This window comes from Muntiacus reevesi, chromosome 1 (genome assembly GCF_963930625.1).
Source record: "Muntiacus reevesi chromosome 1, mMunRee1.1, whole genome shotgun sequence".
Lineage (NCBI taxonomy): Eukaryota > Metazoa > Chordata > Mammalia > Artiodactyla > Cervidae > Muntiacus > Muntiacus reevesi.
The window spans coordinates 86,483,788-86,509,479 of NC_089249.1; the positions used below are offsets into that span (position 1 = coordinate 86,483,788).

A 25,692-nucleotide genomic window follows, 5' to 3' on the forward strand; every position below is an offset into this window, starting at 1 on the left:
TCCCATGAACAAAGGAACCTGGCTGGCTACAGTCTGTAGGGTCGCAGACGACTTGGACATGACTTAGAGACTAAGCAACAAAAACAAGCCAAAAATTGCTTGAAGTAACCAGAAAAGCCTGTAACTAAATTATGGAACATTAAGCCGATTAAAGGGAAAAACTATTGTATTCAGATCCAGCCTCAAAAGGTATGTCTGCATTTTCGTTTAGGAAGCCTGAGTTGTGAGGGCATGTATGAGCTTGATTCTCGGAATCACGCAAGTTTATAAATTGAGTTGTTCATTTCATTCAGGAATCACTGGATTTCAGAGAAGTAATTCATATTAAACAAATAAAACTTATTTACACACCAAAATATCAATTCAGCGTGCATGCCTAGTTGTGTCCAACTCTTTGCGACCCCGTGGACTGTAGCCCACTGTAGTCCTCTGTCCATGGGATTCTCCAGGCAAGAATACTGGAGTGGGTTTCCATTTCCTCCTCCAGGGGATCTTCCTGACCCAGGAATTGAACCATTGGCCAGCAGATTCTTTACTACTGTGCCTCATGGGAGGCCTCATTTATCGGTTTACAGGTATGAAATACCTAGACCTTGGAAGCAGTTAGCAGTGAATTGCACATAATAGTCCCTGCTAATAAGCAACTCTACCCAGAAAGCCACATTTCTTTAGCAAGGGGGTTAGTACCACTAGGGCTGATATTCATGGTGTGCATACCAGTAGTTTATAGTCAGCACCCAGTACTCACCAGTTGTTAAATATTTCTTATATCACCTCTGGTGTTTCCATTAGCTTCGCTGTTAAGGAAATATTTTGGTCTATACAACCTGTACTGTTCATTGAAATCACTTTACTCTCACTGCTTTCCCACCTGAAGATCATGACAGATCATTAGAATTGGTAAGATGAAAATTTCTCTTAGTTTCGTTGTTTTTTAATGCCATGATTTTCAGGGTTTTGTTTTAATGTGATGTTAAGGGGGCATTACAGTTTTGTCAATAGCACAGTATGAGACTTCCGGAAAGTTTCCACAAACAATTTTTTTTTTCCACAAACAATTTGATGTTAACTAATATAATTCCATGATATTTTCTGACCTCCCCTGTGAAATCTGAAATTTATCTGATTTGGAGTCTAGAAAATCTTCAACCTTTATTTTAATAAAATGGAAAAGAAATAGTGACAGTGTAGGATCGTTTCAAGGTACAGTGGGGAAGCGGATTCACCTTATTCCTGCCTAGGCCTGGAATGTGGAGACAAGCCAGCCGGAAGATGGCCAGATTTGCTAAAAGGAACTGAGTCAGGATGTTGTTACAGGTGGCTTCAGATCACCCTTTGCTTGCTTTTAAGATTTCTTAATTTAGCATTATAATTAGTCTCATGTCAGATTTGTTTCTCTCCGTGTCTTTTCACCCTACAGGCAAAGACTGCCAAGGAGAAGCAGAATGGAACCGCGGGGCTGCTCACATACCCGGTGCTCCAGGCAGCTGACATTCTGTTGTACAAGTAAGGAGCAGAGTTCAGCCAGCCCTAAATGCAGTCATGCTGGCAAGAGAGTGTCACTTAGCTCTGAAAGGTTTGGTTCACAGGGAAGGATGGTTACTGCAAGGGGCAGACACATGAATCTGTTTGCATCTATTCCCCAGTAATAATGCTAAATCAAACCGGTCAATCCTAAACGAAATCAACCCTGAATAGTCTTTGGAAGGACTGATGCTGAAGCTGAAGCTCCAATACTTTGTCCACCTCATTGGAAAAGATCCTGTTGCTGGGAAAGATTGAGGGCAGGAGGAGAAGGGAACGACAGAGGATGAGATGGTCGGATGGCATCACCAACTCACCAACTCAATGGACATAAATTTGAGCAAATTCCGGGAAATAGTGAAGGACAGAGAAACCTGGCGTTTTGCAGTCCATGGGGTTGCAAAGAGCCAGAGACGACTGAGTGACTGAACCACAGCAAATAGAAGTATGTTAAAATGTGAAACTAATAATTTTAAGAAGTAGCATTTAAATAGCACTTGCTGTGGGTTGCAAATGGTCATAAGTAATTTACATACATTAACCCATTTAATCCTCACAACAACCTTTAGAATCTGTACCTCATTTTACTGATGTGGAAACCAAAGCACAGAGTGGTTAGTAACTTGCCTGGGGTCAGGTGATAGCAAGACCTGGACCTAGGATTTGAGTCTATGAAGTTTAGGTTCAGAGTCTGTGTTCTTAACCACTATAGGATATAGCCTTCCCTAGTGATAATTTCACTTCAAGAGTGTTAAATATTGATTTCTCAGGTAATCTAGCCTCCCAAGAAATGCTATTCCATAGCACTTGCTGCAGCTATGGAAATGCTCTCTATCTGCTCTAAGACCAGAGCCGCTAGTCACATGTGGCTGTTAACACTTGAAATGTTGACGGGAACTGAATTTTAACTTTAATTTAGTTTTGGTTGGTTAAAGAGCTGCCTGTGGCTAGTGGCTACTGTATCGGACCTGAGAGCACGTTTTTCAACATGCTATAAGGTACCCTCACTTTTCCTGAACCCATAATCTATAAATCAGCTACTGCCGCCACTTACAGGTCTGAAGACTCTACAACCTGAGGATGCCAATGCCTTCCACTCTCTGTAGGACTGGCCAGGGCTTCTGACCCCATTCCTCTTCCAGTTCTTCCCTGCTATCTCCACATCACCTCCCTTAACACCTATTTGGCCATTTAGAGATAAAGCCTCCCAGTCAGCAGGCACTCATGGCCAAGCATTGTTAAAGTGAAAGGAAAAAGAGAAATTCTATGAGTGTTTTTTACTCCCTTCCCCTAAAGCCCTGACCCCCATAAAAGTGCCTCTTCTGTGGGAAAACTGGAATTCTTTGCATGTAAATGTGATAATAGCATGGAGATGATAGTGCATGTTCCTTGTGACATGACCCCAGAGCCCTTGTGCAATGATGGTGGAAACAGCTAGAAAAATAGTTGCTCAGCTTTGCATATAAGGAATGTCCATTAGTACATACAAGCTGTCTTCATTTCATTAAATTTAAGTTTGATTCACGTTATGATTATGTGTCTGTTTGCTATTTTAACTTGAATGCTGGGCCACTGATAGCATTTATTATTTATAATAAGTAACTTTTGACTTATCCTGGGAAATCTAGCACATTTTTCTCCAGGAGCAGCAAATGAAAGTCTAAGAAGGATCTAATAATATAGTTCCCCACTGAAGTAGCATATTTGCTTAGAAAGGTTCTACAAAGAACCTTGATTTTGTCACCTGTAAACATGAAAAAAATGCTTCCTAAAGGATTGTAATGAAATACGTCCCTGTCTATGCTTGATGGTGATATCTCTGACTATCACAGTCTTAGGTCTAGTTCCGTTTTCAAGGGCTACTTCTACATAGAACCAGAGGCTGATTTTTCAGCACCAGGATCTGGAAGCACACAAACATAGCAGATTTCTTTAACAGTTCAGGAGTTCTCATGGGAGAGTCCTCTAAACTCAGGGCTATGAAAAAAAGGCGAACTTGAATAAGAACGATTGGCCTTTTTGTAATACCATGGAACAGAGAGTGGGAGGGAGCTCTCAAGGGCCTCTTCTCCAAATCCCTTGCTCTGCTAATGTGGCCCAGGCGGGCTAAGCAATCTGTCCAAAGCTGTGGAGCCAGACAATGGACAGAGGAGGCTCAGGGTGTGATCATGGTCTCCTGAGGCCAGTGCGCACCCTCCTTAAGGAGCCAGTCATAAGTTATGTTAGGAGGCAAGATCATCACATGAATAACCAGAGCAGTATGAGATCATATATACCAAAGTGATTGTGAATTTGTTTCCCTCAGTTGCCCAAAAATATAATTGGCAGAATGATAAAAATCCTACAGTTTCTTTCTTCTCTAAAGTGGGTTAATGGTACATAGCTCAGGGTCTTATTAAATTCTGCGTAAATTGATATCACCTACTATATACTCAATACAGAGATTTCAAGAGTACAAACAACAATTTAAAAGACTGACATTGGCAAAAGTAGCTCCTTAACATCCTCAAATTTATCATGTCATCTACCTTTCTTTCAACCCAAGTGTGAGGTTGAGAATGTCCTCTTTTCTTACATAAAACAATAGTTATTTCAGATGTAGCAGGTAAACACCAAGAGCTTTCCAATAGCTTCCTGTCTGTCTCACTCTGCCCAATGTCAGCAGGTTCTCACAGTTGGTTAAGACTTAAGGATTAGTAGTTCTTTTCCACCCTCAATTATCCCCCTGTAGCCAAAAAAAAAAACAAAAAACAAAAAACAACACAAAACTCATACTATAAATATTCCTTCTTTAACTCTTCCTGATCTATTTAGTGGTTAGAATATACACTAAGAATGCCATCAGATTCCCTCATTTTTCCTATTTTCTGAGAGGAAAATTACGGTGGCAGATTTTTGCCTATTCCTGTCAGGATTCTGATATATTAATTCGTTAAACAAAAGTATTTTTCCTTAAAACTAGGAACTGGAACTTCCTGGGTGGTGCAGTGGTTAAGCCTCTGTGCTCCCCATTCAGGGGGCCTGGGTTCAATGCCTGGTTAGGGAACTGGTTCCCACATGCCGCAACCAAGAGTTTGCATGCCACAACTAAAAAGACCTCGCATGTCACAATGAAGATCGAAGACCTCACCTGACACAACTAAGACCCAGGGTAGCTAAAATAAATAAATAAAATTTTTTTTTTAATCCAAGGTAATTATCTATATTCAAGCTGATTGTCTCCTACCTTAGCCTAGAAGCTATGTACCTGTAATGCCACAGTCAGATCAAAGATGTGGAGCTAGAAACTGCATGCTCCTTTTCTTAAGAGAAACAACCCTATGTTTCTGTCCTGTCTGGTCTCAGGCCAGACATTCTGTTACCACCACACATGCTCCAGCTCACAGACTCTGTCCCTTTGGACTTTTTTCTCCTGCCATCTTCCTTCAGACTATTCCCAGGAGTACTGTTGCCACACTATGCACACCCCCCATTTCCTGGGCATGTGTGTCCTTGGGGCCACTGCAAAGTGTGCAGACAAGTACAGTAAACTCAGCTCTGCTTACTACAACATTTACTCTGCTGACATACATGTCTCATCTGTCTTACTGTTCTTCCTTCCAAAGTTTAGAAACTCCTAATTGCTTGATAAAAAGTACCAGAGGCAGAACTCAACCAGGTCTAATTTTTAGCCTGTACCATTGTTTTCCCTACAACAGAGCTCAAGCACTTGGGGTATTTTTTGTTTGAGGTATTTCTGAATTTTGAAAACTATGATAACTAGATGTTTATGAATATATACATTATAAATATAGATAAATACAAAAAAATAAAAATATATACCAAAAAATTCATATTTTTTTCTCACGAGCAAATCTATATGTGGCCCCTCATAATATGTTGATGTGCAGAGCTATTATAGATTTCAAGTTTCTTTTGTCAAAATCAGCATTAGGATGAGTGGCCCATGATGGGCTAGAGAACAAACATGAGGGAAGGCAGTGGAAGAGGAACTTTCCAGTTAAGTGTATGAAAGATTTACGTAAATGTTTTGGCAGAACTCGGTAAGAACCCGAGGAGGTTTTGAGACCATCTTAAGCTTGAGAAAGTGAAGTGAAAGTGTTAGTTGCTCAGTCATGTTCAACTCTTGTGACGTCATGGGCTGTAGCCCTCCAGGCTCCTCTGTCCATGGGATTTCCCAGGCAAGAATACTGGAGTGGGTTGCCATTTCCTTCTCCAGGGGATCTTCCCGACACAGGGATCGAACCCTCATCTCGTGTATTGGCAAGCAGATTCTTTACCACTGAGCCACCTGGGAAGCCCCAGACAATTCAGTATGCCCTCCTAAAAGCAGGGGGAAGGAATCTGTGCACTTTTAAGAACAGAGTGAAATGATCTGATTTATACTTTTAAAAGAGAATTGATTAATATACAAAGGATGAGCTGTAGGGGCTCAGCCAAGGTAGGTAGGCTACTAAGAGGCTCTTTCATTAGTCCATTTAGGTGGCAGTGGTGATGAAGGGAAGAGACAAATTTAAAAGATGCTAAGATGTAAGATGGATAAGACTTCATAATGGATTGGATGTGTATGAGAAAAAGCCATCAGGGATGCCCCCAGGTTTCTGACTTAAGCAGCAGGACTGATGATGGTGTTGCCATCCACTGAGATAGGGAATACTGTAGGAGAACTAGCCAGAAGAATTTATAACTTCACGTGGTGTTTTCTCTTCTCCTGGAAGCTTTAGCTCCCTAGAAGTTAAAACCTTCTTTATGTCCCGCATAGTCCTGACACCAGGCCTTCCACATCGTGGATCTTCAATAAATAATTGCTAAATTAAGGAGTCATTACAGTATATCAGACAAGCAACCAGTGGTGGTGATTTCATCCTTTATGAAAGGAAGAGCAGCACCAGAGCCCTATTCCAGCCAGGTTGGTTAAAGGCGGCAGCACTGAAAATGCACAAACACAGCCAAAGAAGTAGGGGGAACAAAAAGGAACAAATTTCTGTGAGCCGATGCATTTGAGCAGTGATTATTCATCTGGACACTAATTCTGCCTGTGGGCTGGGGTGGATCCCAAGTGAATGTAGATGCAACAAGGAACTAAGCAAAAGAAACATGGTTTAGTCACCAAAGAAGATCAGACGCATTGCTGTGTGACAGAAGTTATAACAATCAAAATTATGAAAGACTTTTGTTTTATGTTGTGTCTAAGAAAGTACAGTCAGGGTAAGAAAAAAAAAAAGAAAATGGGGAAAAAAAGAAGACATTAATATGGAGATCATTATGTAGGGTATAAATTTTAAAAGAACAGCACTAAATTATTTGAAGTGAAAGGAAGACTGTGAGGAGAGAGGTTGAAAATGTGAAGAGAATAAGCCCCATAAGTGAACAGAATCAAAGACAGGCTGAATTAATGTAAAGTGTAAACTCAATGGATGCGAAGGAAGGGCCAAGATAAATTATAGGAGGTGAAAGGAGCAGCAGGAGCAGAGGGAGGAAAGACTAGAAACAAACAAACTAAAATCAGATGAAAAAGCCAAGTGGAGCAATCGGTCCAGGTGAAAAAAATTAAAAAAAATTTTAATCCCTTTTTGTAAAAGCAAAACCTCTCAGGATTGTTAGCAAAGAGGCAAGGATCCGACAGAAGGCAAAGACTTGTGCAGAGTCATTATGAAAACTAAATGTGTTTTCTGTTTAGTTTGGTTGCTTTGTGAATCTGGAACCATTTTGACATGTGGAAATATTCATTTTGATGTGCTTAAAGTGTATTGATTATGGTAATTGTTTTTTCTGTGTTATTTGCAGTCCATTGTGATTTCCTATGGGCTACTGTAATTGCTTTTTAACCTACCCTGTTGGCTAATTTGGTTTGGGGCAGTCAAGATGACCTCTGCATGTCAGCCTTACTATAATTACAAGACAGGAGTGCAAAGTCCAGTCACAGAAGAGAAATTTAGGAAGGTGTGGTGAGTACATGTACACCTCAGATAGGGGCATGTACAGGGTTGTGGATACTGCGGGAAACTTAAAAAGGAAGAATTTTGTTTTCATTTCTCATCAAGTCAGTAACTTTCTGCTCCAGGCTGTGTGAAAGGAGATCACTGGATATGATTTTGTAGAATTTCCTAAATAAATCTACTGACCTTCGAAGAAGAGAAATGACTTCCTGAACCTTTGTCATGGTCCCTGGATTTTCCCTTTCCCTTCATTATCCTGTCCCTATTTTCCTTAAATTAAAAGACTCCTCAGAAGTCCTATATCATACCATTTATATTTGGGGATTACCTAATCAGATATATGAACTGCCAGTTTGTAATATGTTTTCTACGCAAGTCAGGATTGCTGCCCAGGTCTGTGGCTGTCTCTGGGATTCTATGTTGATATTTACGTTTGTGGTATGAGTCTGCTATCAAAAAGGAAAACAGTGATGGTTTGAAAAAAGTCACAATGTACCACACATCAAGGTCCTAATATTATCATTCTTGTATCATTTTGTCCTTCATGCTGTCAGATATTAATAAGTTTACATTATACTAATAGCCCATGTATATTGAGCTCTTACTATCAAGGACTATGCTTGGTTAGCTTATCTAATCTTTGAAACAACAGTAAGAGGTCAGCACCATTATGATCCTCATTTTATAGAGGAAATGGAGGCTTTAAAACAGTGAGAAACTTGGCTATGGTAACTCAATAGTAGCTAACGGAGATATGATTTTAACTCATTCTGATCATGAGTGGATTTTATTATAATTTTCTCTTGGTTTAAACCTATATAGACTATAGTTACTTCCTCCTGAGATCATTCATTTATTGAATAAATATTTATTGAGCTCCTCCTACCAAGCAACTCTACTAGGTGTTGGAAATAGATCGAAAAGCAAGACAAGGTCTCAAAAAGCTTATTTGCTAGCAGGAGAGAAAGCAAGATACAATTAAATAAGCAAACAAATGAAGTAAAATTATTAGACTAGGATTAACACTATAAAGAAAATAAATAAGATATTGTGAAAAAAGAATAACAGGGAAGCTAACTTTGGAAAGTGGAGTTAGGGAAGGCTTCTCCAAAGAGGTGATATTTAAGCTTACACCTGAAATCAAGGCACCAGTAAGAGTTAAGAGAGGAACATTCTAGTAGAATACAAGAGCAATACATTCAACAGATCCAGTTCCCTGCCTTAAATATTTGAATTATAAATTTTCCAGGATTCATCATCTTGTTTTCTGTCTTTATAGAGTTCAGTAGTAGAAGAGTCAAGTCTCACAAATTCATTTCAATGTTCTGACATAATTTAAGCATTTTATATTCAACCAGGAAAAAGTGAGAAATCACTTCTACTATTTCTACGCTTTTTAACATATTGGTACATTTACCCCAGGTGGTGCTAGTAGTAAAGAATCCACCTGCCAATGCAGGAGACACAAGAGATGCAGGTTCAATCCCTGGTTCAGGAAGATCCCCTGGAGTAGGAAATGGTGGCCTGCTTCAGTATTCTTGCCTGGAAAAATTCCATGGACAAGAGGAGTCTGGTGGGCTACAGTCCATGGGGTCGCAAAGAGTTGGACACGACTGAGCACATGCACACAGACACAGACACAGACACACACACACACACACATACACACACACATGCCATTTCCTCCAAACCAGATTTTGCAGCTAACATTCCTTGTTTGCACACTACATACCAGGCACCAACTATGAACTTTGCATGCATTATTTTACTCATTCCTCAAGCAACTCTGTGAGTAGGAACTATTATTAGTCAGCTTTAAAAATTAAAAAAAAGGGATTTAGTTTAAACAACTCACCCAGGAACACCCAGCTGGTGAGTGGCAGAGCAAGAACCTGACCCCAGCCTAACACCAGAGCACTCACACTAACCACTATGGCCTCTTCTTTATCTGACTGCACATTATATATATTCTCCAAAAATTTTGCATCCTGAATGGGTTTTTTTTTTTGTCTTATGTTTTTCCACATCATTAAATATTTTATGTTTTTAATAATTTTAATGTTTTCTTTGTTTTGGGCCTTTTGCTCTATAGAGAGATTCTGTTTTCTTTGCTTTTATCTATTCCAGTGATTTGGAAGATGTGCTTTCTGGTTTTAATTCTAGTAGTGATCATCTTTAAACAAAGACCACCCAAATGAGAACAAATAGGCTTTCAGAGCTTGCCACAGCAAGAGACTCAGCCACCATCACTTGTGTTCTGCAGGCAGGTGGGGGAGTAGAGAGGCTTTATAGGAAAGGAGGTCTTCAGAGATGCTCTGTTTAGAGATTGTTGCCATAGGGAAGCTGGAGGCTAACTAGAAATGGGGCATCTTATGTGATTGGTTTGGAAAATATATTTGACTTTCTCTTGTTGGTCCTAAGTTGGACAAAGATTTGGGATGTTGGCAGTTATTAACCAAGTCTTGACCATGCTGGGTCCATTCCTGCAGAGACTGGTTTGTCTTCCTTGGTTGGTTGCTCCAGAGGTTTTGGGTCAGAGATTTTTGGTCATAGAATGTCTGACCATTTTCCATTTGTATACCAATTTGTCTCTTTTTGAAAATATGTTTTTGACTCTTTCATTAATCTTTTCAAGTTAAAAATGTTGTGATATTGTGTGGTTAAGATGGGTTATTCATTACACTTGCAGATCCTGAGTCTATACTCACACTTGCTTTGGATTTTGTAAACTAACCTGGGATTTTCAATTGACTATTGTTATATAAATGACTTGATTTCATCATTTTCTATTTCAAATTGTAACCAAAGTTTAGACTTTATGTGCTTAGTCTTTTCTGGCCAGTCCTTATACCTCAGCATCTCCATTTCTGAGTTCTTTAGTTCATAGATTCACTTCAAATTTTTTCCAGTCCTTATAATTTTTCTTCCAGTCTGAGAATTTCTTTCTGTTCAGCTTACCTCATCTGTAGAATTGATTTATGTACAATAAGAATGCATTAAAAATGCTTAGCAAAGTGTGAAGCATATAGGAAGTGTTCAATAATTATCAGTTATTTTATCATCATCATCATCATTATTATTATGAAAGTGTTAGTTGCTCAGCTGTGTCCAACTCTTTGCAACTCCATGGACTGTAGCCCACTAAGCTCCTCTGCCCATGGGATTTTCCAGGCAAGAATACTGGAGTGAGTAGCCATTCCCTTCTCCAGGGGATCTTCCTGAACCAGGGATTGAACCTGGTTCTCTTGCATTGCAGGCAGATTCGTTACCATCTGAGCCACGAGGGAAGCCCAATTATTAGTATGAAAGTGAAGCTGCTCAGTCATGTCCAACTCTTTGCAACCCCATGGACTGTAGCCTACCATGTTGCTCTGTCCATGGGTTTTCCAGGCAAGAGTACTGGAATGTGTTGCCATTTCCTTCTCCAGGGGATCTTCCTGACCCAGGACTCAAACCTGGGTCTCCCACATTGTAGGCAGATGCTTTACCATCTGAGCCATCAGGGAAGTCCTCAATTATTATTAGTATAGTTCACATATAAAACACAGCTTGGCTAGGCTTTTTATAAACATGGTTTCAATGTTGTATTATCAACCTTATTTCTCTTATTTCTGTCTTTATTTCTAACTATTGGCTTATAGGATTTTTCTTTAAGTTTGTAATTTAACATTTTTTCTGGATTGTGTTTTGGTGTGATTCTCGAGGATTTTTTTTCCTTTTTTTTTTGCTGCACCAGGCATGTGGGATCTTCTTTGACCAGGGATCAAACCCATGCCTGCTGCATTGGGACTGTGGAGTCTTAACCCTGGACCACCAGGGAAGTCCCAGGTTTTTTTTTTTTTTATAATTGAAACTTGCTGTGTTCCTTCAGTAAGTATACTCACTCTTGTTTGCTTACTTCTTTGTTCTTAATTCATTGATCTCTCCTTCTGTTTTAGGTTATTTCTTCTGTTCACACAGTCCTGATGTCTTCCTGAGGGGGACCATGTTGTAGGTCAGAGGATGGCCCTCCAGCCTGTCACTTGCGCATCATGCTTCTCTCTTTCTCCTTTTGCTCTGAGTTCTCGAAGAGTTTCAAGTTTCTCTTCCGGGTCACTGATACATCCTGTCCTTAGGATTCTGCTCCTACTGCTCCCAGTTCTTCTATTATCTGTTTGGTTTCCTTCATCATCTTCCTTTCTCTTCATTTCATGGTTTTCTGTCACCACACCTGTTTGTTTTTCTTCTATTGTGATTTCTCGCTCATGTGTAATAACAGCCATGCCCTTTTGAATCCTATTGAGGTTACCCAGCAGTTTTCTTTAAAAAAAAAACAACCCACAGTTGTTTCTTGTAAAAGTTCATTTTCAAAAGTTTGACCTTGCTCAGGGTCTGAAGGGTAAATAAAGTTCCCTTTGCGTCATTCTATAATATTTTTCATAGGCCTTGTATTGGGGTCTTTCACTTGTTTGTTTGATCAACTGATTTCTTTCTTTTTGGGGAGGGGGCTGAACTGGGTCTTTGCGGCTGCACAGGCTTTTCTCTCGTTGTGGGGAGTGGAGGCTACTGTCTAGTTCTCTACTTGTGTTGTGCGGCCTTAGTTGCCCTTCAGCATGTGGGATCTGCCCTGGTCAGGGATTGAACCCATGTCCCCTGCATTGGCAGGCAGATTCTTAACCACTGGGCCACCAGGGAAGTCCTCATAGATTTGTTTTTATGTGTTGGATTTTTAAAATCCATATCAGAACAAGAAAACTATAGTCAAATAGTGTTTGCCAGCAGACAAAAATCTATGAAGACTCTTGTGTCTGCCATCTGCCTACTGGCATGCTAGTTGAGTTCCCTGCTCAGAATTCAGCAGGAGGGCAGAATCGTGTGCTGTGCCCCAGCCAGTTGCTTGTGTTGCTCAACTAGGTTAGTATTTGTGCCTTAGATAGATTTTTCTCCCATTGCCTGCCTGGCTCTTTCATTCTCTGAGCAGTTGTATTACATGAAAAAGAACAGTCATCAGGCTACCTGCTCCCAGGTTTCATCCTGCTTCTGTCTCTCAACTTCAGCACTTTACTTTTAATTCATTCACACAGAAGCCTGTTAGTTTGGTACCATCTCATTTGTTTATTTTTGCTCTTGCTGTCCTTCCCTATGAAGTCAGATACAAAATAAATTTCCCTAGAACCAATGTCAAGGAGATCACCACCTATGTTTTCTTCTGGGAATTTTATGGTTCCAGGCTGTACATTCAAGGTTTTAATCCATTTTCAGTTAATTTTTGAATATGATATAAGATACCAGTCCAGTTTGATTCTTTTACATGTAGTTGTCCATTTTCCCCAACACCATTTATTGAAGAGAATGTTTTTTCTCGATTGTATACTTGCCTCCTTTGTCATAGATTAATTGACTGTACATGCACTTGTTTATTTCTGGACTCTATTCTGTTCCATTGATCTGTGTGTCTGTTTTTGTGCCAGTACAATATTGTTTTGATTGCTGTAGCTTTGTAATATAGCTTTAAATCAGGGATAAAGTAGGTAGTCTTTATGTTGGTCAAAACTACCTTTACTTCCTCATACTCTAGACAATTTTTTCAAATAAACCAGTAGCCTGTGGACAGTAATGCACAAGGAAAATAATCTCTTCCAGTTTTCCAGGGATCACTAATTAACCACGAAGCTAGTAGATTCTCTCTACAACAAAGTACCATAGTTTTCTAGCAGTTTTTCTTTTCTGTGGCTGTTTTGAAAAGTTATTATTTTTCCACTCATATGTATAATTGTCATTTAAATATTCAAGTGTACTCTAAGGCTGATGCTTCCACAGGCAGAATATTAAACATCCTTGATCAAGAAACTACAACACTGTTATTAACTGTATTATCAAATGTCAACTTCTAGACCAACACTACATACTTAAAATCACCTGTCTCCTTCCTTAGTGATATTTCAGTATAATGTTTTCCCCATCAAGACTTCTCTATAATGGTTCATCTTCCTTTGTTTGATATACCTCCTCATGTTCCAACACAGCAAACTTTATATATGGGATTAAAATCATTATAAACTATGTCTTTATATGTTGATAATTTTCATCTTACATCTCTCTTTTTTTTTTTTTTGGCTACACCACGAAACTTGTGGAATCTTAGTTCCCCCACCAGGGATCAAACCTGCACCTCCTGCATTGGAAGGGCAGAGTTTTAACCACTGTACTGCCAGAGAAAGTCCCATTTTCATTTTTTAATAAAACAAAATATTGCAGGGACTTCCCTGGTGGTCCAATGGTTGGGAATCTGCCCTCTCAATGCAGGGGGCCCAGGTTCGATCCCTGGTCTGGGAACTAGATCTCCCATGCCACATACAACCAAGAGTTCACATGTCACACTAAAAAAAAAAAAAGGATCCTGCATGCTGCAGCAAAGATCAAAGATCCCGCATGCTGTAACTAAAACATGGTGCAATCAAAATCAAATAAATTATTTTTTTAAATAAATAAAAATAAAATATTGCAGATAAAATCAAGATCTCCTTTGTTCCTTTCCCCAGACCCATTCTCTTTCCTTCTTTAGAAGCAGCTATGATCATGAATCTTTGGAGAAGCTTCCAGCATGTTTTTATATTTATATATGCATCTATAAACAATATGTAATATTGTCATATGTACTTTTAAGATAAATGTCAGTGTACTCTACACATCTTCTGTGATGCTTTTTTCACTCAACATTGTTTTTGAGATCGTTTACGTTGTACTGATAGATTTTGTTTAAGTTCCCTTAGCATATTGATTGTTCTATGATTGCAATTTACATAAAAACAGACAATATTCCAAAAAAAGACTTTGAGTCACTCCCTGTGTGACAGGGAGGGAAACTCTTGCCTGAAGAACTTTCTGCCATCTGTGATTTGAAGAGTGGGGTGGAGTGTCTTTCCAGTGTGAGTGCAAGCGCTGAAGTAAAAAGCATCTGGTCAAAGCTAGGATAATATGTGCTGACTGGGTGAGGGGAAGAGGAGTGGTTTAAAATACAATTATGCTTGGAGCATATGCTCTTTAGGATACCATTCCTCTCTCCCAGCAAGATCCTGTCACGCTGGTGCTGAAGGCTGTATTCTTCTGCTATGGAAGACACAGAACTAGGGTAGACAAACATCTCCTTGGCATCTGTCTGATACACAGATAAAGACTTGGGTCTCAACATTCCCTCTATAGCTGGTGAGCATTTGTTGAACACCACCAGTGACATAGGCACAGGAAATGCAGCTGCTTGCAATATCATTTCATTATAAGCAGGAGCCTTGCTGAGTTCTTCTGTCTGTCTTTTATTAAAGGTCCACACACGTTCCTGTTGGGGAGGATCAAGTCCAGCACATGGAGCTAGTTCAGGATCTAGCACAGAGTTTTAACAAGAAGTATGGGGAGTTCTTCCCAGTACCCAGGTCCATTCTGAGTAAGTAGCAAACATGAGATTGTCAAATCAAGTTACATTTTGAAGAGAGAGGATTGGAAGATGGAGTAAGAGATTTGGAACTTTCTTGGGACTATATTTGGCTTTGTCATGAACAGGCGTCAAGATTTGTAATGAGAATCCCATCTTTTTCTGTAATGTAGGACTGGTAGGCCTCATTGGATTATTGAATAAAATAACCAAGGAAGTTTGAAAAATATAAGAGAGACTAGAAACTACAAATAATAATTTTCATTATAAAATAGCATATATATATATATATATATACACACACACACATGGTGGGGTGTGTGTGTATGTACTCAGTCGTGTCTGATTCTTTTGCAACCCCATGGATTATAGCCCACCAGGCTCTTCTGTCCATGGGATTTTCCAGGCAAGAATACTGCAGTGGGCTGCCATTTCCTTCTCCAGGGGATCTTCCCAACCCAGGGATTGAACCTGTGTCTCTTATATCTCCTGCATTGGTGGGTGGATTCTTTACCACCGACACCACTTGGGAAGCCATATATATATATGTATATATACATATATACACACACACACACACACATACATATATATGTATTTATAAACACATCTTATTTGGTAGAGCAGGTATCTTTCCCTATCTTGTGGATGAGGAAACTGAGGTTTGGCAAGGCTGGCTTTGTGCCCAAGTCATGTTTCTAGCTGGTTGCAAAGCTGGACCCTACACCGAGCTCTTCTTGTTCCAAAGCCAGCTGACCTTGCCTTCTCTGTTCACAGAACAAAAATACAAAGAGTGAGACCACTGGATCATAATCTAGTTAAACCAAGAGGGCACTGATAATCCTCATACTTTGCCTTCTTATGCACAACATGCAACTAAGATGGAGTATACAGTTCTACCTACTGAGTCCAAAACCTCACCTGCAGCTTGCAAAGCTACATTAGTCTGGAATCTTATCGAGGAAAGAAGCTGTAAATCTCTATCAATATTTTGGTAGCAGTGTTAACTTATGGCAGGATCAGAGATCACTGAACCTAAACTCTGCCCATCTTTATTAAGCTGACAGCATTTTAAAGAATATAACATGTGCCTAGTATCAATTTAGAAGCAGAAGGTGGATATAAATTCCTAAGTTATTCCAACAGTTCATACAAATATATTTAGGGCCCCCCATGCATTGAAATCAACCTTCTTTTAGCAATAAGGACTATTCTCTTGCTTTGGTCAATTTTATTTTACCTATATAAACTTTATATATTTCTGTAATAGTCATAAATTAGGCAATTATTAATAATACTGGTTTTATAAAGCATGGCATAACATTTTTATTCTATCAGAGCAATAAAGTCACTTTTCTCACATTCGTGCGTGCGTGCATGTGTGTTTGTGTGTGTGTTGGTAATTTTAGGTAATAATTACCTAATTAATGGTAAGAAATGGAAAGATGCCACAGGTTGTGAAAACTGGCATGGAGGTAGGAAGGGCAGTAGTTGTCGGCAGGGGGTGATTAGCCAATAGGGAAGAGCAAAGAGGAAAGAAACAGAGAATACTTGTTAAACTATGCATGGCACAACAGTATAGTTGATACAAATTCACTTATATAAAATTATATGTTTTTATGTGCATATATGCATTAAAAGCTACATGAAAATATGATCAAAATAGTAACATTTTATTACATATAGTACACATTTACTTTCATGCTTGCTCAAATTGCTTGAATTTTTTACAATGAATGTTTGTTATTTATTTAATCAGATAAAAATAATGAAGTTATTTGATGTTCTCACTGCTTTTTAAGATCTAGACACTGACATTCCTATTGGTGTTTTGTTATTTTGTTTACATCTCCCCCCCCACCCCAACCCGGGACGTGTGTTGGTGTTTCTACCTAGCATCAATGAAGAAGGTAAAGTCCCTGCGTGATCCGTCTGCCAAAATGTCAAAATCAGACCCCGATAAACTGGCCACTGTCAGAATAACCGACAGCCCGGAGGAGATAGTGCAGAAGTTCCGCAAGGCTATGACGGACTTCACTTCGGAGGTCACCTACGAGCCCGCCAGCCGAGGGGGCGTGTCCAACCTGGTGGCCATTCACGCAGCGGTAACCGGGCTCCCCGTGGAGGAGGTGGTCCGCCGCAGTGCTGGGATGGACACTGCTCGTTACAAGCTGGTGGTGGCTGATGCCGTGATTGAGAAGTTTGCTCCAATTAAGAGTGAGATTGAAAAACTGAAGATGAACAAGGACCACTTAGAGAAAGTTTTGCAAGTTGGGTCGGCAAAAGCCAAAGAATTAGCATATCCCGTGTGCCAGGAGGTGATGAAATTGGTGGGCTTTCTATAAGAAGTTTCAGTGAGTCCCCGAAAGACTTTTCTATCTTGTGGTCTCTGCACTCCAATAAAAGCAGCTTTTCTCACAAGCAAACAATTAGAGTTTAGGGACATAATTTGGTACATCTGATCATTGGTTTCATTTGATGAATAATGATTTGTAGGTTTCAAATAAAGCAGTGTTCCGAATCCCAAATTCTCTAGCAAAAAAAAAAAAAAAAAAAAAAAAGCCCAGAAGGCATAACTATCTGAATCCTCAATTATTTGATGCATGCTCATTGCCTTAATTTATTCACACAAATGTGTTGACATAAGTAGTAGCTAATTTGGCCAATGAGTGTTTCATTTTTTGTCTCTTTCTGGAATCCTTACCATCACAGGTGCTCCCTTTATCTATCCCAACCTTTTTAAAAAGTAATGTGTAGAAGTCGTAGACTTCTAATCCTTGGAATGCCATTTGGACCAATTTGTGTTCAGATCTCATATCAGAGCTCATAAAAATAAGTCATTTGTCACTGAGATGATCCCTGCTCTATTGTATTTAATCTGCTTATTTCCCAAGAGACCACACTGATTTTTTTCTAAAAAGTATTATTATTATATTTTTTATTCAGAGATACATGATAAAACCTTCTGAGAAGGTTGAACTATTTCAAATTGATTTATTTATTGTACTAAAGCCCAGGTCCATGGATTATGTTCTTAATATGTATTGCCTTGCATTTGTCCCTCAGTTTAATGTCATCAACCCATCATGAAATCTATAGGAGAGGAACTGCCATTTTATATCTGAGGAACATGAGGCTCACAGAGTACTGTTAGCTTGTACAGTATCCCTCCATGCGTAAGAAGCAAGCCAAGATCAAAACCTTTACTCCTTATTCCTAAGTAGTGCTTTTTACATCAGCATGTAGAGAGGCAGCATGTTTGAGACCGCAAGCATTCTTATTTTGAAGATGAGTACTAGGAATATAGGACTCCCCCAGTGGCTCAGTGGTAAAGGACCCTCTTGCCTAGGAAATCCCCTGGACAAAGGAACATGGTGGGCTACAGTCGTTGGGGTCAAAAAAGAGCTGGACACAACTTAGTGAATAAACAACAACAACTGGAAATATAAGACCTGAACTACTGATACTGTTTATATCAGCAAATCAACTAATAGCTGCTAGATGTAAATCTGGATTCAGCCAAACTTGATCACATTTGCTACTCAGAATCCCCAAGGCAGGTCCCAAGTTTTGGCTCCTTATGCTTACCTTAGAAACATTTCAAAGTATATTCTGCCTGACTACAAGAGTGGTTGGCCTGAGAATACCCTGGCAGTCCAGTGGTTCACTCAAAGCTTTCACTGCAGGGGTCACGGTTTTGATCCCTGGTTGGGGAACTAAGATCCCCACAACCAGAAAAAAAGTAGTTGGCCCGATGAGTTGGATTTCCCCATTAAGTGGAAGCTTCACATCTCACATCTGCTTCAGTCTAAGTAGTAGCAAGTCGCTCTAAAACCTAGCTTCTCTGCACTTCCCTTTCCCACATCTGAAAATGGAAATAATAATTGTGATTCACCACACCAGGACCGGATTGATTTTGTAACAAAAATTGCTTATAAGTTTTTTGTCAGTGAGAACCATGTTCCCCATTTACACATGAGAGATGAGCTTGCTGGGCAAAGAATTTTTACTCGCATTTCTTAAAGAGAAGGAAATAGAGTGGTCCCTTTATCAGAGTAGATGTTAATACACCTAACACTGCCTCCCAGAATCCAAATTAAAAGATCCTTTTTGCATCTTTTCTTGAAAAGGGGTGTCTAGAGTCTTAGAGCCTCCTGGCATATTTATCCAAGGCTCTTTTTTTTTGCCTTTAAAAGAAATCCTAGTATGAATCCTGAAAAATGAGTGAATTAAAGGTGGATCTGTCAAACTGTCTGTGTTTTTTTTTAACCACCTTAGTACACCTTTTATCCAAAGAACTAAAGGCACCATGGAAAGAATCTCAGAGGAGAAAAACTAGAAGGCTTGTGGTAATTTCTAAGGAGCAAATCCCTGTGCAGATGAGGTTGGGCTTGGGAGAATCCTGTTGTTATTCTTTGAAAATGACCTGAGGACTCATCACATCTAATATCCAAGTCCATAATGATTGAGAGAGGTGACCCCTTGATTTCAGTAAGTTGATAAAGGAGCCAAGGCTAGAACCTGGACTTGTTTTCACATCCCTTCCACTTAGCATTTACAGGCCTCCACATAATCTTTTTATCAAGATGAAAAATTAGAGCGAAATTCAACTTGTGGCTTCTCTCAGAAGGTGATTTGAATTGTTTTTCCTGTATGTTTTGTGGAGAGTTGAAATGATGAAAAATATTTAGATGATGGTGATAATGTTCAGGTAACTTAGTGCTCTGTAGCTCTGCCCCCTGACAAGCCCTACTTCCAATCCATGTTGAGGGACTATCATTCAGAATACAGTGGATGTATCTTGCCTTTTGTAGGTGCCTGGTAAACATCTATCCAAATAATGTCAGAACATGGGCTAGAGAGTCTTAATGAAGTATGGATTTTTTTTCAGAAATCTTCTTGATGCAGACCATAAAAGTGCTAATCATAAAACAATAACTAATACTTGAGTCCTCACTCAATATCAGGCACTGTTACTCAACATCTTATAACAGTATGCTTCCAAATGTGGTCCCTGATCCAACAGCATGAGCATCACTTGGGAACCCATTGATTCTCTGGCTCTACCCCAGATCAGCTGAAGCAAAACTTTGAGGATGACCCCAGCAATCCATTTTAACAGACTTCCAGGGAATTCTGATGTATGCTAGAATTAAAGAACAACTACTTTTATATGAATTCTCTCATTTAGCTCTCATAACCCAATAAAATGAAACTATTGTCAATCTCACATTATTAAGGATGTAACTGAGGCATAGGAGGTTGAGTAATTTGCCTAAGAGAGTCTAGCTTCCAAGGGTTAGAGTCAGGTCATCTGATCCAGGGTCCTACTAGGCCACAATGGATCTTGCACAATGTCTTCTGGTGTGTTTGGGGTCATGTACTGAGGTTGAACTGTCCAATATGGTATATCAGTTCAGTCGCTCAGTCGTGTCTGACTCCTTGCGACCCCATGAACCGCAGCATGCCAGGCCTCCCTGTTCATTACCAACTCCCAGAGTTTACTCAAACTCATGTCCATTGAGTTGGTGATGCCATCTAACCATCTCATCCTCTGTTGTCCCCTTCTCCTCCTGCCATCAGTCTTTCCCACTATCAGGGTCTTTTCAAATGAGTGAGTTCTTCACATCAGGTGGCCAAAGTACTGGAGTTTCAGCTTCAACATCAGTCCTTCCAATGAACACCCAGGACTGATCTCCTTTAGGATGGACTGGTTGGATCTCCTTGCAGTCCAAGGAACTCGCGAGTCTTCTCCAACATCACAGTTCAAAAGCAGGTATATATGTCCATCTAAATTTAAATTAATTAAAACTAACTAAATAAAAAATGCATTTCCTCTGCAGCACTTTCGAGGGCCCAACAGCCTCAGTAACTAGTGACTAACATCTTGCACAGTACAGGTGGGAGTATCTCAGTCATCACAGGAATGTCTCTTGGACCCTGCTGCTTTAAGGCTTCAGCTTACTGATTTTGCTTGTAATAGGTCAAGCACCTACAGTTGAGGACTCTCCCTGGAGAATTCTTCAACTAGAGAATTCGTGAGGATAGCAAAGTGATTAGGTGAGAATGACAGACCTTATAGTTTCCCAAACTTCAGTTCAGTCCTTCGGTTATGTCTGACTCTTTGCGACCCCATGGGCTGCAGCATGCTAGGCTTCCCTGTCCATCACCAACTCCTGGAGCTTGTTCAAGCTCATGTCCATCAAGTCAGTGATGCCATCCAACCATTGTCCTGTCATTCTTTTCTCCTCCTGACTTCAATCTTTCCCAGAAGATACAGATACAACTTAGTATCTATAGTTTCTCAGTTTCTTAGATAGTAAGAATACATATGTACTTGCTATGTATTCTGGGTACTTGCTGGGTACTTTTTGTGTTTATATGAAATATCTCATTTACTATTTATATTGTAAGACAAACTATTAGTGCTACTTTTTCAAATAAGTAAAGAAAGATTCAGTAACTTGGCTAGACTCACACATTTGCCATTAATCTGTAGTTTCTTTTAGTCGGGAACTCAATGGTACCTCTTAACTCTAAGTGTGCCCAAGGAAGTGACATGCCCCTTCTTGACTACTCTGGGTTCTGTTCCTCTCCTGCATGTCCCATTATCTTAGCCTTCACATCTCCTTCCCTGCCTCCTTTCTTCCTTCAGTGCTCTTATAATAATTCCCTTAAAGGCCTTAGTTTGTGCACGCAGAGTGGTCCTTAGGCCGATTTCTCCCCGCCGTCATTTCCTGCAGTTCACCATGTCTAGCACTGCGTGCCTATGTTTCTAGGTAAAGGCACAGTACTGTGGGGCAGCACTTGGTCTCTTTGACATGATGACTCTGTCTGTTCTCATCCACTGTGTGTTCTCCCTGTGTGACTAATGTTCTCTTTTCACTCTGTCAACTGGAGGGGACTTTGGAAATTTTTTTGTCTGGGAAGAGTCCATTTCTCCCTGTAATTGAGCTGAAAACAGATTGCCTACTGCTAGCATGTAACATTTTCAAACACCCCCATAGACAGTCAACCTGGAGGCTTTACTGTTAATCATTTAAGCCCTCATATGTTAACTTTCAACAGTTCTGTTATATTGGCCAGGCTGGGATTATCTTATTTCTCCAGGAAGGAAACTGGCTCAGAGCATTAGTGACTGATCCTCGGATATGAAATTCAACTTGATGACAAAAGTTCGTGTAGGGCGTGCTTTGTGAAAGGCACAGGGGAAATGCAATGTGCCTATAATGTAGAGGAAGACACAGATATCATGCTCAGTCTCAGTCATGTCCGACTCTTTGCCACCCTATGACTGTAGCTCACCAGGCTCCTCTGTCCATGGGATTTTCCAGGCAAGAATACTGGAGTGGGTTGCCATTTCCTCCTCCAGGGGATCTTCCCAACCCAGGGATCAAACCTGCATCTCCTGCATTGCAGGAGGATTGTTTTTTTACTGCTGAGCCCACACACAGAGATATTAGCTAGCAAATATTGGATGAGCAAAGAAATGAGCAATTGACCAAGATGTTTAGGAAAGAAGACAGATATAGGATAGGAGAAAGGACTTTCCTATCTCAACTAGGAAAGGACCCAAAAACATGAAATTTGCATTTAGGGAAAAGCAAAGCTATACAGTATATGAACAAAATGAGAATGCAAATATTAGACTGAACCATATGAAACTGTCAATACTTGATTATACCAACAAAACTGGCAGTTAGTTGCATGTGGACCCACCCACTGTGTCCAATGAACAAGCATTTTGTGGCGTGCCTATTTTTCAGGCCCCATCTAAGCACCAAGAATTAGGAATGAGACACAATCCCCACCCTCAGAGTCCCTGTTTCCTCTGTGGAGATGAGCATGGAAAGCCAGTGAGATTCATGTCAATGTATGGCAAAAAACACTACAATATTGTAAAGTAATTAGCCTCCAACTAATAAAAATAAATGGAAAAAAAAAAAAAGCCAGTGAGAGGCAGATGAGCAACTAGAACCAAAGTCTTCTGAGTCTTGTATGCCTTCACAGTATATCAACTAATGCATTATTTGAAATATGGCTTCTAAGTGTTGTACTCAGTGGCTCCCAGACAGAATATTTAGTATTTGATATTTAACCATGTTGGCTCTATGGAATGCAAACTAGTTCTTTGAAATATTCCCTTTTCACTCCTGCCCACATACACTGTAAAACAGGCTGATGGTCTTCAATTTCTAGAAGTGTTTTCAAAAAGCAGATGATGTGACTTTATAGGACTCTGTTTAGAATAAAGTGATCTGATTTTACATAGTCACTGCCAACTCATCATATCCAACTTAATTACTTTTTCCAATAAGATTTTAAAGTACAGACTCTTCCTGGGAAGAAAGCCACGTCCCCAGTCCTATCTGTGAACACAGAATGAAGATGCATGTGGGCCTGGCATTTACAACCACATCCCATACTAGCCTGGCCCCCGAGGAATCTCATTGAGAGCAATTGTCAGTTCAAATAGAGTTTGTCCAGAGAGCTCCCTGAGTTTGTAGCAACCTCCACCCCAAAGGGAGGTCCGGTGATTTTTTTTTTTTTTAAACTCTGTGGCTTGTCCAGATGTGACATGGGAGTCAGACCTGGGGATAGATGTGTTCCCCCCATGAACCAGGCAGAAGGGTTATTCTTATACTGGAAGGGGAGGCAAGTACTGATGGGAATTCAAAACCACAAACTGCTTTCTGATAGATTTCTCTTCTAGGATTAACAAATAGTGGAATTGCTGAGGTTGGTGGTTCCCCAGTCAACCATTATTATATTACTTTGTTCTTAGGCCTGCCTTTTTTACTCGCTACTTTCTAATCATCTTTAAAACTCCTGCAAGCTCAGTACAAAGAATTCCGTGGTAACTAGTGTGTACCACATCATGCAGAAGAGGCATGTGCTTTCATCCTTGGGCATCTCCTCCCCACTCCCCATATCTGAATGGATGCCAGTCTAGCTACTGCTGTCGTTTCTCTTATCTATTACTTCTACTATTCTCTAGAGAGACAAATAAGCAAAACACACCTCCTCCTGAGACCTTTCAACTTTGGCACTCTGCTAGCTCTCCCACCCCTGCTGTTTCAAGATCTTCCCTGGTGCCTGTGTCTGTTTCATTTCTCTTCAAGTCGGCCTTGACATCTCACATTATGATAGCCAACATAAGCTCCTTCTGCCAGTTCCTGGGCATCTGTGTATTCCTCCTTATTTCCTTCCCACTGTTCTACAATAGCTACCATTGTGTACATCACTCCTACCCACTCTGTGCCCCACTGTCCTTTCTGCACCAGCCACTATCATGACTTCAATGCTGTTCTCACACCTTCTACAACTTCATATTCATCAAGCCACCTGTTCCTCCATATTCTTCCTTTTGTTTTTTTTCTTCCTTTTTTTTCATTTTTAGAATTAATTTAATTGGAGGATAATTACTTTACAATGTTGTGATGGTTTTGCCATACATTCACATAAATCAGACATAGAGGAATTGGGGAAAGAACCTTTCAATGTCCTTTTGATGTACTGGCATACTGACTTGTCAAGGTAAATGAAAGCGTTGTTACGATTTGATCCATCTTAATTTCAAAGTAAAAACCTCTGTATTAAGCATAAAAGTTTCTCCACCCCACCCCATCCCTCCTCTCCTCTCAGAAAATAATATGTGCCGATACATAAAGAACTCTCATTGTATTTTAGATTTTTGTCCCTTTATACGGGTTTGCCATAAAGTTGTGGCAGAGACTGCTAACTATGCCCCAGTATCCAGTCTCTTGTTCTTCCTTTTTGGAATGGAGCTCTCACCCTTCATTTTAGCAGAGCACATAGTCACAGGTAGGAACTACATTTCCCAGCCCATTCTGCAGGAAGGTATAAATTTATTCCAGCCAATGGGATGGAGCAAAGGTGTTATGTTCATTTTCCATTTTTTCAAAAGTCTTTATTGACTTTGTTACAATATTGCTTCTGTTTTATGTTCTGGTTTTTTGATTAGGAGACATATGTGATCTTAACTCCCCAAACAGGTTTCGAACCTGCATTGGTTCGATGCACCCCCTGCATTGGAAGGTGAAGTCTCGACCACTGGTCCACCAGGGAAGTCCCATGTGAAATTTCCAATTCACATCTTTTTAAACAGAAATTACTTTCTCCTCTCACTTCCTGGAACTGCACATTGGGCCCATTGATGAAAGCCACAAGAGAAAGATGGGAAGGGTCAACCCCCATCTTGGGTCCCTGGACTTGGCAAGAAGCACTGCCTTTCTATCCTGGATTGCCCATGTACCTTGGGACTGTTATGTGAGAAATAAACTTTTATCATATTTAAGCCACTTTAACTTGAGGTCTCTCTGTAATAGTACCTTAGCTATTACCCCAACTAATACCTTACTGGCCTCTTTGTCCAATGTCTTCCTGCAATTGGATTATTACGATTCAGCCAACATTTTATGTGAGCCTTCTATGTGGTAAGGTGGTGGTTTTCAAAGTATGGCTCCCAGACCAGCAGCATCATCCTCACCTGGGAACTTGTTAGATGTGCAAACCCACAGACTTCTTTCCAGACTTGCTGAATGAGAAACTCTGGGGGTGGGACTCAGCAATTGGTTTGAACAAGCCCTCCAACTGATCTGGATGCACATTAATGTTTGAGAATCACATACTGGGCAGATAAAAAAGGAATAAAACCCAGCCTCAGTTGAGGAGTTTACATTGAAGTAAAAGGCGTGAAAATAGATAACCAATCACAAAAACGTAATTATTGTCTTGACTTTCTATTTCCTGTCTACTCACCTTTTTCATCAGATTAACTCAAAATAATTTAACTTAGAC

The 25,692-nt window shown here is 40.0% G+C and overlaps 1 protein-coding gene across 1 annotated transcript in view; it reads left to right on the forward strand.

Moving 5' to 3' along the window:
- Positions 1–25,149, forward strand: part of WARS2 (tryptophanyl tRNA synthetase 2, mitochondrial) — a 100,323-nt gene extending 75,174 nt beyond the window's left edge. The window contains exons 4-6 of the mRNA XM_065906045.1: positions 1,421–1,506; positions 14,765–14,883; positions 16,768–25,149. Coding sequence (XP_065762117.1) covers positions 1,421–1,506; positions 14,765–14,883; positions 16,768–17,216 — 654 coding nt within the window. The 3' untranslated portion in view covers positions 17,217–25,149. The remainder of the gene's footprint in view (positions 1–1,420; positions 1,507–14,764; positions 14,884–16,767) is intronic.
- The last annotated feature ends 543 nt before the right edge of the window (positions 25,150–25,692 follow it).